The following is a 14,460-nucleotide window of genomic DNA, read 5'->3' on the forward strand; positions in this document are numbered from 1 at the left end:
GATCCCCTGGAGAAGGTAATGGCAACCTGCTCCAGTATTCTTGCCTGGGAAACCCCATGGACAGAGGAGCCTAGTGGGCTACAGTCCACGGTGTCACAGAAGAGTCGGATGTGACTTAGCAAGTAAACAACAACAATATTGCCTATGTCTGGTCAGTGTTCTCATAATTATTTCTTATTGGCTCTTTAGGTATCTCTAATTTCATTTAATGCTAGAGGAAAAACTAGAATGAACTCTCCGGTCTTCTGGAGCTACATAAAAAAGAAAAATGTGCTTTATATCTGTTGTGTATATAATATTGATTGCATTAAAATTCTAAATGGAAATGGGTTCCAAATTTGCAATTAAAATTGATGGTGAGCCACCTTTTCTCCATATTTTAGAACTTGTAGCCAAGACATCAAACCTTGAGAACATAAAGTTTGCTTGGCATAAGGAGACATCATCTGAATATCAAAATAGAATGATGGAGCAAAAAGAACTTCAGAGGTGGGACTTTATTCATATGATTCAGGTAAGAAATATTTATTGTTATATACTCTCAGAAAAAAAGATTCTTCAAAAATATTTCAGGGTACTTAATATTCTAACTTTTAAAAGAAAAATGAAAATCTGATTTCTGATTTTATAAGTGAACATCATCTGTCCAAACTGAGAATGGACCAACATCCCAGAGTTTTTCTGAATCCTCTTGATTTTGCCTTCTTCATGACCTGGCTAGTGTGTATGCAACAAAGGGGCAGGCTAGATGATTCCTTGGGTCAACAAAGTGTTACTGACATCAGTCTTTCTGCCAGAATTTATTTCCGTGGTCCAGCACTAATAGTGTATTTCTTAGATATACAATAGTGTATTTTTTCTAAAGGGAGTGCCTCTTCAGTAGATAATATTGGGACATATTTCCAGAGGTCACTGATGTATCTGAATAGCATATAGGTGGATAGGCTTTGGGTGCTGGCTACCATTAGAAGATATACATATTTTAGAAAAACCATGATGAACAAGATGCTTTCTGCTTTCTATAATCTACAAGCACAGTCATCCCAAAGGAATAAACTCTTTTGTAGACTTTTTAAAAATTGAAATATAACTGATTTACAATGTTGTGTCAATCTCTGCTGTAGAGCAAAGTGATTCAGTTATACACCTATGCTGCTGCTAAGTCACTTCAGTCGTGTCCGACTCTGTGCGACCCCATCCCTGGGATTCTCCAGGCAAGAACACTGGAGTGGGTTGCCATATACAACTATAGACACTCTTTATTTTTATATTCTTTTCCATTGTGGTTTATCACAGGATATTGAATATAGTTCTGTGCTATATGTTTGGACCTTGTTGATTATCAGTTCTAAATGCATTAATAATAGCCTGTATCTACCAACCCCCAAATCCCAGTCCATCCCTCTCCCTCCCCACCTCCCCCCCTTGACAACCACAAGTCTGGTGTCTATGTCTGTGAGTCTGTTTCTCTTTTGTAGACAGGTTTATTTGTGCCATATTTTAGATTCCACATGTAAGTGATGTTATATGGTATTTGTCTTTCTGACTTACTTAGTATGATAATCTCTAGGCCCATCCATGTTGCTGTAAACGGCATTATTTCATTCTTTTTTATGGCTGGGCAGCCTTCCATTGTATATATGTACCACATCTTCTTTATCCATTTGTCTGTTGATAGACATTTAGGATATTTCCATGTTTTGGCTGTTGCAAACAGTGCTACTGTGAATGTAGGGTGCATGTATCTTTTTGAATTATAGTTTTATAGGTATATTCCCAGGAATGGGACTGTTGGATCATATGGTAATTCTAGTTTCAGTTTTCTGAGGAACCTCAGTATTGTTTTCCATAGTGGTTGTATCAACAGTTAGGGGGATTCCCTTTTCTCCACACCCTCTTCATACTTGTTATTTGTAGAGTTTTTAATGATGGTCATTTTGACTAGTGTGAAGTGGTAACTCATTGTAATTTTGATTTGCATTTCTCTAATAATTAGTGATGCTAAGCATCTTTTCATGTACCTACTGGTCATCTGTATGTCTTCTTTGGAGAAATGCCTGTTAAAATATTCTGCCCAGTTTTTGATTAGGTTGTATTTCCTGTTGTTGAGTTGTATGAACTGTTTGTATATTTTAGAGGTTAAGCCGAAAGGAACAGACTTCTAAAAATTACAGGAAGAAATGACTTCAGGGTTGTCATATCTAGGCAATTCTACATCTTTGCTTTCTTAGTAAGCAAATCTTTTAACTGTAAGGGAGTGCTTTCAACATTGCCCAGCAAACCTAAGATGTTTCTCTACTAGACTTGCCTTTCTATCTTCTTATATAGTTGGCCCTTGCATAACACAGATTTGAATTAGGTGGGTCCACTTGTATGCTAATTTTTTCTTTTTAAATTATTTTTTTCTTTTGACCACACCATAGGGCTTGTGAGAGCTTAGTTGCCCAACCAGGAATTGAATCCAGGCTTCCTATAATGGAAGCACCGAGTCCAAACCACTGGACCTCCAGGGAATTCCCTCGATTTTTTCAGCAGTAAATGCTGCATGACTGGATATGGAACTCCAAAAACAGAGAAAATGCATATGTTATATGTGAATTTTTGACTACACAGAAAGTTGGTACCCTAATCCCTGCCTGTTCAAGGCTCAACTGTGTAACTATTTCATACCTTCTTCTTTCTCCTTACAACTCCTGTAACCCCTTCTTTGCCACTGGTTTCCAGTTGATACTCTATAGTGAAATGAGAAATGATCAAGTAGAAAATCATCTTTTACTCACCACCTTTATAGAGATGCACCTGTACCCACCATTTCTTGCTTCTTATTACAAAAACCTCCCGGGAATCCTCTTGTACTGTTGGTGGGAATGTAAACTGATACAGCCACTATGGAGAACAGTATGGAGGCTCCTCAAAAAATCTAAAAATAGAACTATCATGCTGTGCTTAGTCGCCTAGTCATGTCTGACTCTTTGCGACCCCAGAGACTGTAGCCAGCCAGGCTCCTTTACCCATGGGGAGAATACATAGAGTATTCTATGTATTGAATTGAGAATACTCAACCCACTCCAGTGTTCTCCACGCAAGAATACTGGAGTAGGCTGCCATGCCCCCCTCCAGGGGATCTTCCCAACCCAGGGACTGGACTCAGGTCTCCCACATTACAGGTGGATTCTTTACAGTCTGAGCCACCAGGGAAGCAGAGAATGCTGGAATGGGTAGCCTATCCCTTCTCCAGGGGATCTTCCCAACCTAAGAATCAAACTAGGATTTCCTGCATTGCACGTGAACTCTTTACCAACTGACCTACCAGGGAAGCCCAGAACTACCATGTGACTCAGCAATTGCACTACGGGGCCTGTACCCAGAGAAAACCGTAATTCAAACAGATCCATGCACCCCAGTGTTCATAGCAATGCTATAGAGACAGAGGTGTAGAGAACAAATATACAGATCCCAAGGGAGAAAGGGGTGGCTGGGATGAATTGGGAGATTGGCACTGACACATATACATTACTGATACTACGGATAAAAGCTAACTAATGCAAACCTCCTGTACAGCAAAGGGAACTCTACTGAAAGCGGTCTGAAAGGGAGGGCATATATGTATATGTACGTCTCATTGATTCTGCTGCACAGTAGAAGCGAACACAACACTGTAAAGCAACTATACTCCTCCCCAAATTAATTTTAAAACCAACAAAAGCCTCCTTTTATCAAAAGCCAATCCCTTCACATATGCTCTGAATCCCACTCCTCACTTGTTATAAAATGGTGCAGCTTCAGAGATCGTTCTCCAGTTTCTCTCAAAACCTCCACATTTGTTCTTTCTTTCCTATCTCTGCTTCCTCTGCACTACCACTGTCTTCCTTTAGGTCTACTCTGCACTTTTCTGTGTTATATCTCTGTCTCTTCATTGCTCCTTACAGCTCTAACATTCTCATGGCATCTTTCAGCTTAATATTCATAGTCAACTGCAGAGAATCTGTGTCTATTAGATCAAATTTCAGAGCATCTGCTATGATTGGCCTCCTCTTTTTGAGCCAGGTCATGTCAAGGATTATTAGCGATCTTGTGGACCAGCTGCATCCGGGTACCCATCTATATGTTCCCTGTGTGAACAGCATGGAGTGATATGATACTAAATATGGCTTCTGAGACGGCACAGACCATGTGCATGTCCCTTGTATTTCATTCGTTCATGTGAGGGAGGCATAGCTCAGGTTATTTTTGCTTTATGCAATAAATTCTATCATGTGTGTGTGCATGCTCAATCATGTTCAGCTCTTTGTGATCCTGTAGAGCCTGCCATGCTCTTCTGTCCATGGAATTTTCCAGGCAAAAATACTGGAGAGGGTTGTCATTTCTTACTCCAGGGTATCTTCCCAACCCAGGGACTGAACCCATGTCTCTTGCATCTCCTGCATTGGCAGGTGGATTATTTACCACTGCGCCACCTGGGAAGCCCGTAAAAAAAATTGAATAAAATATTGAATTCTTGTCTGAAAGAGTAGAAGATAAGACATAAAAAGTAAGTGTCTATCTGGGGTAGATTCCAGGGCTATAAGCCCTCGGGGAAAAATTTCCGTTGCCCATGTATAATTCCAGGCTCTATCTATGTTAGGTGGAAAGGCTTCTCCCTGCAATTCACCAGAGATCATTCAGAGTTATTTAAAATAGGTGGACTGACACCTATCCCCTTGTGATAATGCTGCAACCTTAGACTTTATCCGGTCCATTTTCCTAGAGAATCCGTCAACATCAAAGCTTGTCGCATTTTCTGTGATTTAAAAAAAAAGCATTGGTGAGCATATGGTAAAGCTAGTGCAAAGGGCTTAATTTTGAAGCAACGTTCCATGAAATGGAATGTTTTTATGGTGCCAGCACCATTTTCTCCCAGAAGAACTACAATTCACAAAATATAGAGAAAGCACAGAATCAATGCCCCCACGTGGAGTAGAGACTGTCTGAAGCTATAAATGTCTGTGTTATGGAAGCCAGAAAGAGCAAATTTTAAACTATTTGATTCTTGTTGAGTAAATACCATAGTTTCCCCTATCCCCAAATATTTTCTCTCATTATTATTCTCTCTCTCCATATAGCATCTTTAACTTCTAAATTTCTTACGTATTTTGTTGAGTAAAAACCCACTCAACTTGAAAATCAAATTTTCTAGTGAGTATCTAGTCTGAGCAACAAAGACATTGACATAGAAATGTGCCTTGTTTCTCTTTTCCTTCATTTCTAGATGCTGTATTATGTTAAAGACATCCCAGCCACCCTGAAATTCTTCCATAGTCTCTTAGCTACCAATGCTAAGATGCTCATTATTCTTGTGTCAGGTAAGTTATTTTCCTTCCACTTAAATTTTCAAAAACCAATAGTTCATGGATGCATGTGTTTGAAGGCTGATGGTATATTTCATCTTCATTATGAAATTTTTGACCTGGCTTATGGTCATAGTCAATTAATTAACACAGTATTAGGAAAGTCCTTCAAACTTTCAATTTAGGATTTCCAGTGGAAATAAGTATCTGCTTCCTCTTCCTCTTGAGAAAGTATATCTTTGTTGTCCATATATAAATTATTTTTTATATAACATACAGCAAATATAACTGATAGGAATTCTTTTGAGGAGACTAAAAATAGAAAATATTTCTATTTACCTCCTTTTTGTCCCTTAAATGTCTCTTTCCCTTCTGTGATGTTTAAATAATAAATAAAATAAAGGGTGAAATATTTGTGACACTGTCAAATATTTGATTAATTTGCATTTCTAGAGCCACTATCAATGCTGTTCATTATAGGTTTTCTCAAATAACTATCAAAAATAGCTAATGATTCACTTGTTTGGTTTTGTGCTGTTGTGTTATTTTCCAAAGATGGCATTTGATCATCCTTTGTTTCCAGTGATACAATTAAGTATCACATAGAGAACCTAAATAAACAGATTAGCAAATAAAACACTGACACTGTTGAATTCATTAATTCACTACTTCATTCAGCAGTCTTTATGGACTGTTCACACAGTGCTATTCAGGTTGACTCTAGGTATATAGCAGCCTCTATCTTCCTAAATTTATACCAGACCCTATAATCAAAAACCACGTCATAAAATTCATTTATTCTTAAATATGAGGAATGGCTTTAAGGATGGCAAACACAGTTGTTGCCTATAATGCTAGCTTTGAATTTATGTGGGATTCTGGCAAATGAAAGTTCCTATACACAACCTCTTCTGCAAGAGAACATTTGATATATTATTTTTATCTCAGGTTAGTTAAAAATACTCATTTATGTGGGAAAGTTCTATCTTCCCATTTAGGAGGGCTTATGTAAGGTGGATGCTTCCCACTAACCTCTCTCCAAATGAGAACACTTGGATAAAGCACTTTGAACATTTAGGAATACAAAAGTAAATTTAGTTATCAACACTGAGTTGATAACTCAGTCTATTCTTGATAATCTGTATCAATAATACAGAAAGTGTTGCAGGCAGAAATAACAGTTCATCCAGCAGTCATGTATGTCTGATTTTAAAATATATTTCACATCAAATGAAGATCCACTTTATTTATATTTAGTTTATCCTTAAATATTTTCAGAAATTATGTATTTGAGTGTCAGAAGGCAGCTCTCTTGTGAATATACACCTACCAATATGAAAAAACCAGCCTGAGGTTTACAAAGTAGCGCGAGTAGTCTACAAGCAACTGGGAATTGACTCAGTGTTCTTATGGATACAGTATTTTGCTGGCTACATCATGAATATAGTTACTAGAATCAAAAACCATTTAGCTTTCATCAAAAAAGTATTTTGAGTCAAAAATTATTCACTCTGCATTGAATGGTAGAAATATTTTACTAACTTTTTCAGTACAGAACTTACAGTTCTTCATGATTGCACAGTGTGGGAGGCAGGTGTCACAGAGAAGAAAACGTTGTTAACGGATAATCCTTTTAGCTCACTGCTTTTCCTAAGATACCAACTCTTCACTTTCCCCTTCACCCCTTCTTACTTGTGACATAGAGCAGTTTAACTCCCCTTTGCTCTTCCTCTCTGACCTAGATAAACCTGTTCACCTATAAACCTATCTTAACAATAATGTATTTCTCTGAGAAAAATTGTATTGGCTCCTTGGTATAAGGAAGTAGCTGAAGTTCCCCTTTTCAAAAAGAGCAGTAATTGCCTTGTTGCATTAGTAAAACTGATACAAATATATATGGGTCAGCTTTTAGAAAAATAAATTATGGTCAATTTCCAACAGTGAAAACAAATTTAGTCACAAGAAGATTTGTCTTATATCATTGTCAATTAACATGTATAGAATTGATCCACATTGTCATTAGTAACTTGTTCATTTCATAGAATCACTACAGTTCCCTATGTGCCAGACCAGTCTGCTAACCTGTGGATAGTAGACTGATGTGATCCCCAGGTCATCTGAGGTGCCTGATCAACTTCCGATCTCATTCCTGTTTAATAAAACCCATTATCCTAAACTGCCTTCTCAACCCAAACTATAATTCTTGAAACCCGATTCTCCATACTTACCCAATGAAAACATGCCTTAAACTTGACTGTTACCTTAAAACTTGGAAGACCTACACCAAAATGGTTCACACAAGCCTCTGTTTTTACTCAGGTTGTTCATGCCCCTTTGTAAATGGAATCTGTTCAGTATTACCTAGAAGTGGCTCTGGCTTGGTGGTAAAGAATCTGCCTGCCAATGCAGGAGACCTAGGTTCAATGTTGGGTTGAGGAGATTGCTTGGAAAAGGAAATGGCAACCCACTCCAGTATTCTTGCCTGGGAAATCCTATGGACAAGAGGAGCCTGGCGGGCTACAGATCATGGGGTGGCAAAAGAGTCAGACATGGCTTAGTGACTAAATGACAACAACCTAGAAGTGAAGACGTTTGTTTGTATATTTCCTTTGTTTCAGCAATATCGTCCTCCATGGCCTTATGGCAATATAGCAACCGAGTGCTCCTTGCAAACAGACTCGGAGAAGCCTGGCACTAGTCACTCAATTAAATTTCCATGAGTGCTCAGTGAGCTGGTATCTCAGCAAGGCACATAATGGTATGTTTGGATTACCATGCTGCTCTAAAGGTCATCTTAAATATGCTCCATAGCTAAGGTTTCTGCCTGTCCATTCCATTAGACAGTGACCTGTGACTGAACGGATGCATTCTCTCTCTGAATAAACTGAATTACTCAGTTATTTGAGTACCATATGGAAATCCATTTTTGCAGTTTATTCAATTGTAAGATAATGAAATATGGGATCTGTTTCTAGACTTAATTATGCAGGGCACCTAGCTTGGTTAAGGTGACAAGTGCGTTCAGCATATTCAAAATATAGCTTGGTTAAGGTGACAAGGGTGTTCAGCATATTCAAAATATAGCTTGGTCTCAGGTTGTCTGCATAGGATAGCTATTGTGCAGATTTGGTTCATTCAGCTTTTCTTGAGCTCCTCTAATCCATCATTAGGTAGACATAAATTTGAGCAAACTCCGGGAGATAGTGGAGGACAGAGGAGCCTGGCATGCTACAGTCCATGGGGTCGCATAAGAGTTGTCCATGACTTAATGACTGAACAACAACAGTTACTCACTGCTAGGCTCTGAGGTTGCAAAGATAACTATTACTCCTCTGCCTTTGATAGACTCCCAATCCAATGGAGGATTGAGAGGTGTAAACACTTTCAGCAGTGTGCTAATTTCTTATCAGAGGCAAATGGGGAGTTTTTAAGGAGAGTTTCTGGAGAGCAGGAGTTCTGCTCTCTAGACCCAGATTTTTGCAAAACCCTTGGCACCTAGAACACACCCAGTGAATGTATTTGAATTGAAAAATGAAAATGTTAGTAGCTAAGTAGTGTCTGACTTATTTGTGACTCCATGGACTGTAGCCCACCAGGCTCCTCTGTCCATGGGATTTCCCAGGCAAGAATACTGGAATGGGTAGCCATTCCCTTCTCCAGGGGATCTTCCCAACCTAGGGGTCAAAATGAATAATTATTTATTGTTTCTTCTTTACAATATCCTAACTACAACTGATTCTGAATGTCCATCCAAAAAAAAAAAAAAAGAGAGAGAGAGAGAAAGAGACCATGTTTTAGCTAAAATTTACTACCTGATAGACATGGAATCAGGGAATATAGAGAGTGCTAGAGATTTGAAGACGGACTTAATAAACAGGAGTAAAAGACTCAATAAAGAAGATACACATATTGACATACAAACAGTGCATGCTAAAAGAGGCAAACAAAAGCACAGATGAGTAGGCAAGGAAACTAATTAGGAAAAGGAAGAGAAATTATATTCAGAATTAAATGACAGTGTTTTACTGGTCAGCCTATTTGAATATATGGTGCTTGAAGGAACAGAAGCTTTCCTCTGTTTCCAAAGAATCCACTGAAGAATTAGCCCATATGAGTAGACATTCATTTATTTATAATGAACAGAAGTTTCTGATTATAGAGACAAAAGATCTGATTTGGGGATGAAAAAGCAAAGAAATAAGAAGAGGTATATTTTTAAAATGAGTATCCCACACTAAAACAAAGTCAGTGGCATGTTTTTCTGCAAATGTAGTAGCCAGGCATTAGTTGACAGAGTTGCTATTAATAATTAAAATGCAACTTATCTGGTTAAGGGAGATCAGTGACATTTTGTTTCCTGACCTCTCCTTATGTGACTAAGGAAGGAGGCAAATCATGGTGTGTTATTTTTAATAGAGTGTGTGGCGGGGAAGGACCTGGTTTATATCATGTTGAATACAAAAGTAACACCATATGTTGTGCCCACCGAGAGCCATTATGATAATGTATCAGTCAGAAAGTGTCTAATTGCTCAGCTTAGAAGTGGCTCTGAGTCACCAAACACTGACACCAACAAATGCTCTGCAATTAGGGCTTGGCTCTTTTCTCTCTGCCAGGTTTAAAAAATAATAATGATAATGCTAACAGAGCCTCTCCTTAACCACTGAAATATTTATTCTCTTATAAAGTCCTATTTGTAGGCAAATTCTTATTTGGGCAGACAATCACTGTCTTTGGAATGAAAAATTTTTTTAATACATACTCATGACCCTCATTTTTTTTTTTTCACTGAACTGAGGTTTCTTATTTTTTAATTTTTCTGCTTCATTCCAATTCTACCTTCTCCTAAAGCTTACCCTGAAGTTATCACTCTTCTACAGTATTAGTGGAACATCAGTTATCTAGGCTATTTATTATTTACCGTTTCCTGCCTTGACTATTCTCTTCTATTGAGCTGAATCAGGAGACTTTGGCCAAGCTCATGGATGAGCCCCAAATCCTGCAGTTACATGAAGAACCATGTGGGTAGGTAGTGTTCGTATACTTTTCCAAGAGTCTGATTACTTTCAATACATGGTAACGGAGCTTTCGGAACCAAAACATTCATGCCTTTGAGATCTTAACTCTTAATCATGGAAACTCATAGAAAATATAGATCCATTCTTATATTGCTTTGGCCAAGTCCAGCTTAATTTCCTGACACTTCAGCAATGTTTACTATATGCCATTCATGGTTTTAAGTGCCTTAATTAACTCAATGAAAATCCTTGGAACAATCCTATTAATATATTCTAGTATCATCCTTGATTTACAGATGATAAAACTGAGACACAGGTTCATAAAGCTGGTAAGAGGAAAAGCCAAGCTTTACCCTCAGAAAATCAGGGTTTAGAGACCACTCTTAATGCACTGCATGCACTGTATATATAACAGCCCAGTATTACATGCTTATATTAGAAGGTCCATAAAATTCTCTTTTGTTTTAATTTGTATTATTATAGATTTTTGAATAGCAAGTTTGTTTTTTCACAGTCTCAAGGTTACAGCCAGTGAAAATATCAAATTAATTCCATTTATTGTTCATTTATTTTCTAAGTACATATTACACATCTGCTATGTGCTTACCATTGTGCAATGATTCACTTCAATTATCTTATTTAATATTTGCATTGGCAACAAGTATAGTTATCTCTGTCGTATAAATAAGAAACCTGAGGTTCTGAAAGACTGAATAACAAACCTTATGTCATTCATGAAGAGTCAGAGGAATAATCCAACCTCTCTTTCCCTCAGATTCTGTATCTCTTAGCTGCTACACTGGGCCAGATTTTCAATTAAATACATCATACAATGCTAATATACCTTCTAAAGCTAGGGACAGAATTTTTAAACTCAACTGAGGTATTGCAGTCCAAGGCAGCATCTTGTAAGTGTACAGACCTGAGAGGCTATCTCATCTTTGGTTTGAGTAAATTACCATTGTATTTGCTGTGCTTTCTTCCATTTCAGTTTTTAGTCAGACCCTTTCCTCTGAACCAGACTAATGTAAACAATTGCTTTCCTCTTATCACAACCTAAATATCCAAGAGATAGCTCAACTTTTATACTTCCAAAACAAGATGCCTGGTAAAACATTGAAAAATGTTCCTCCCTCATTCTTCCCATTTCTAATAACGGCAGTTATCTCTTTTCAGATGCTTGGGCCAAAATCACTGAGGTCACCACTGATTCTTTTCTTTCTTTCATGATCCAAACTGTTATTGCTAACAATATACAAATCACTAGCAAATGGCATTGGCTCTAGGCATGTAATATATAATGTATATATAAATATACATATATATTATATATATACACGAAGCATATATATACATATATATGTACATATATACACGAAGCATATATATACACGAAGCATATATATACATATATATGTACATATATACATGAAGCATATATATACATATACATATATGTACATATATACACAAAGCATATATATACATATATATGTACATATATACACGAAGCATATATATACAAATATACACACACATATACATATATATATATATATATATACACGAAGCAACCATTTCTCATTATTTCCAACCTGCTGTTTCAACTTATCATCATCAATCACCCAGATTTTTGCAGTAGCTTTCTTACTGTTCTTCCTGCTTCTGTCCTTATGCCCCTGTTCTCATCTGTGTGGCCAGAGTGACCTTAAGAAAAATGTAAATCAGGTCAAGTCACTCTAATGCTGTGTCATCTGATATGTAAGTCACAGTTGACTATTGAAAGTGAAATGAATTAAAATGAAATAGCACTTAAAATTCATTTCCTTAGCCAGACTAGCCATAGTTCACATGTTCCAGAACCATAACGTGGTTAGTGGCCACCATATTGGACAATGCAAATTTGGAACATGTCCAAGAGTCCATAACAGTCTATTAGACAGCACTGCAATGGCTTCCCATCTTTTCCTATATGATTTAGCACCCAGTCAACTCCTCACCATCACCCAACCTCATCTCTTTCCATTCTCCCCCTGGCTCAATTGCAATCTCACTGGCTTTCTCGCTAGTTCTTAACGTGCCAAGCATGTCCCTGCTACAGGTCCTTTGCAGGTGCTCTTCTCTCTACTGGAGTAACCTTCCCCCGATAGATTACTACATATCTACGCGCCTTGCTGGCATGTCTCTGCTCAAATGTTACATTATTAGAGAGAATGTCTGTGACCATCCTATATGAAGCAGCAATCCATCCAACTCTGTGATCCCCCTTATCTCTTGCTTAGATTTGTTTCTCATTAGCACTTTGCACTATATGATGTATAACTTATTTATTTAACTTTCCCTCCAACCCCTTGCACTCCTTGAACTGAGCTACAAAAGTCAAACACTCCTACTTTTTAAATGGGCTGCTCTATAGTAGGTAAATGAAAAGAAGAATAACTGAAAGCATGAATGTTTTTCGGTTGCACAGGAGCCAGCAGCTGGCAAAAGCTTTGGAAAAAGTATGGATCTCGCTTACCCCGGAATGACCTCTGCCAGTATGTCACGTCGTCTGACCTCACTCAGATGCTCGATAAGTTGGGGATTAAGTACGAGTACTATGACCTTCTGTCCACCATGGACATATCTGACTGTTTTATTGATGGCAATGAAAATGGAGACCTACTTTGGGATTTTTTGACAGAAACCTGCAACTTTAGTACAACAGCACCACCTGATCTCAAAGCAGAAATTATGAAAGATCTGCAAAAGCCTGAATTCAGTATAAAGAAAGACGGAAAGGTTCTTTTCAACAACAGTCTGAGTTTCATAGTTGTTGAGGCATAAATACACATCATGAGAATATTAGAAAACTACAATTTGAACAATGTTGATCATTTGTGTATTAAAATTATAAATATATCTCATAACATAAACAGAAGCATCTTCTCTTATATGTAAAACCTAGAAAGTTTTAAGACATTCTTGGACTTCCATATAGAATCATATATGACACTGCTGGTCTTATCTCTCCTATAGGTAAAGAGATGACATGTGGGCTATATATCACATAATCTGAAAAATTAGACAACTAAGTTTCAGGGGGCTTACTGACAATAAAATTGACTCCATTTATTAACTGTGATGGAATTTTCTAGAATATTAACAAAATATGTGCCATGGATTTTTAAAATACTAGTAATATAAGTAATACTACTACGACTACTGATACATTAGACATTAAGAAAGCATATGTTTATTGACTTTCCCCTTTTGTAAAGAAGTATTTGTCTGTATGCATTTCTTTGCTATAGTTTCTATCCTTACCTTTAGTGGTTACTAAAAGTAAGCACCTAGGATGTTACAAAACTAAATGTCATGTATTGTCATTTCCTTCGATTTTGGTTTCTCTTTTAACTTTGTTTATGGTGTTGTAATGTTTTGTTTTTAGATATACTGAAGTTTTCTTTATTCATTCAGATTTAGTTGTTTTTTTTAATTTCTGGATTTCTGAAACATTTTAAAAGGCCTCCTAAAACCAAGGTTTTAAAATATTAATGTATTTTATCAAAATGATTGTATAATTTCGCTGTATAAAAGTCTTTGATCTGTTTGAAGTTTATATAAAGAATGAGTTGAGAACAAACTGATTTTTCACAAGAAGACCATCTGTATCAACACAGTTGACAAAAAATGACCCCACTTACTTAAAATAAATCTTTTATCATTTACTAAATTCCTAGAAAATATTTGAGTCTATTTCAATACTTCATAGTCCTTTCTATGACAAAGATCTCCTCTAAGAGCAAGAATCATCTTTAACAGTAAGATTTCAGAGAATTTTTGAAAAGTTTTTGATAACCTTTAGTTGGTTAATCCAGTGCTATCAGAATTTAACTTTGAAAGGATTCCTAAAGTAGCTGAATGTTACCAGTTCCCAGAGAAAATTAAAACCTTGATAGTTTGATGTGGTTTCATGGTATAAAATAGATTATTTAATTTTATGTGAAAATTTAGTCTAAAGATTAATTAATTATATTACTGAAGATCAGTAGTAGCCTGAATATTGCATGTAAACCTATTAGATATAGGCTCCATATCACAGCTCAGTGGTAAAGAATCTGCCTGCAATGTAG

At 36.9% G+C, this 14,460-nt stretch overlaps 1 protein-coding gene across 2 annotated transcripts in view; it reads left to right on the forward strand.

Moving 5' to 3' along the window:
- Window positions 1–14,060, forward strand: part of HNMT (histamine N-methyltransferase) — a 40,391-nt gene extending 26,331 nt beyond the window's left edge. For both annotated transcript variants that reach the window (XM_065931463.1, XM_065931462.1), the window contains 3 exons: window positions 384–514; window positions 5,249–5,342; window positions 12,816–14,060. In XM_065931463.1, coding sequence (XP_065787535.1) covers window positions 384–514; window positions 5,249–5,342; window positions 12,816–13,171 — 581 coding nt within the window. In that variant the 3' untranslated portion in view covers window positions 13,172–14,060. The remainder of the gene's footprint in view (window positions 1–383; window positions 515–5,248; window positions 5,343–12,815) is intronic.
- Window positions 14,061–14,460: the final 400 nt, after the last annotated feature.

The sequence above is a fragment of the Muntiacus reevesi genome, chromosome 3, assembly GCF_963930625.1.
Source record: "Muntiacus reevesi chromosome 3, mMunRee1.1, whole genome shotgun sequence".
NCBI classification, from domain to species: Eukaryota; Metazoa; Chordata; class Mammalia; order Artiodactyla; family Cervidae; genus Muntiacus; species Muntiacus reevesi.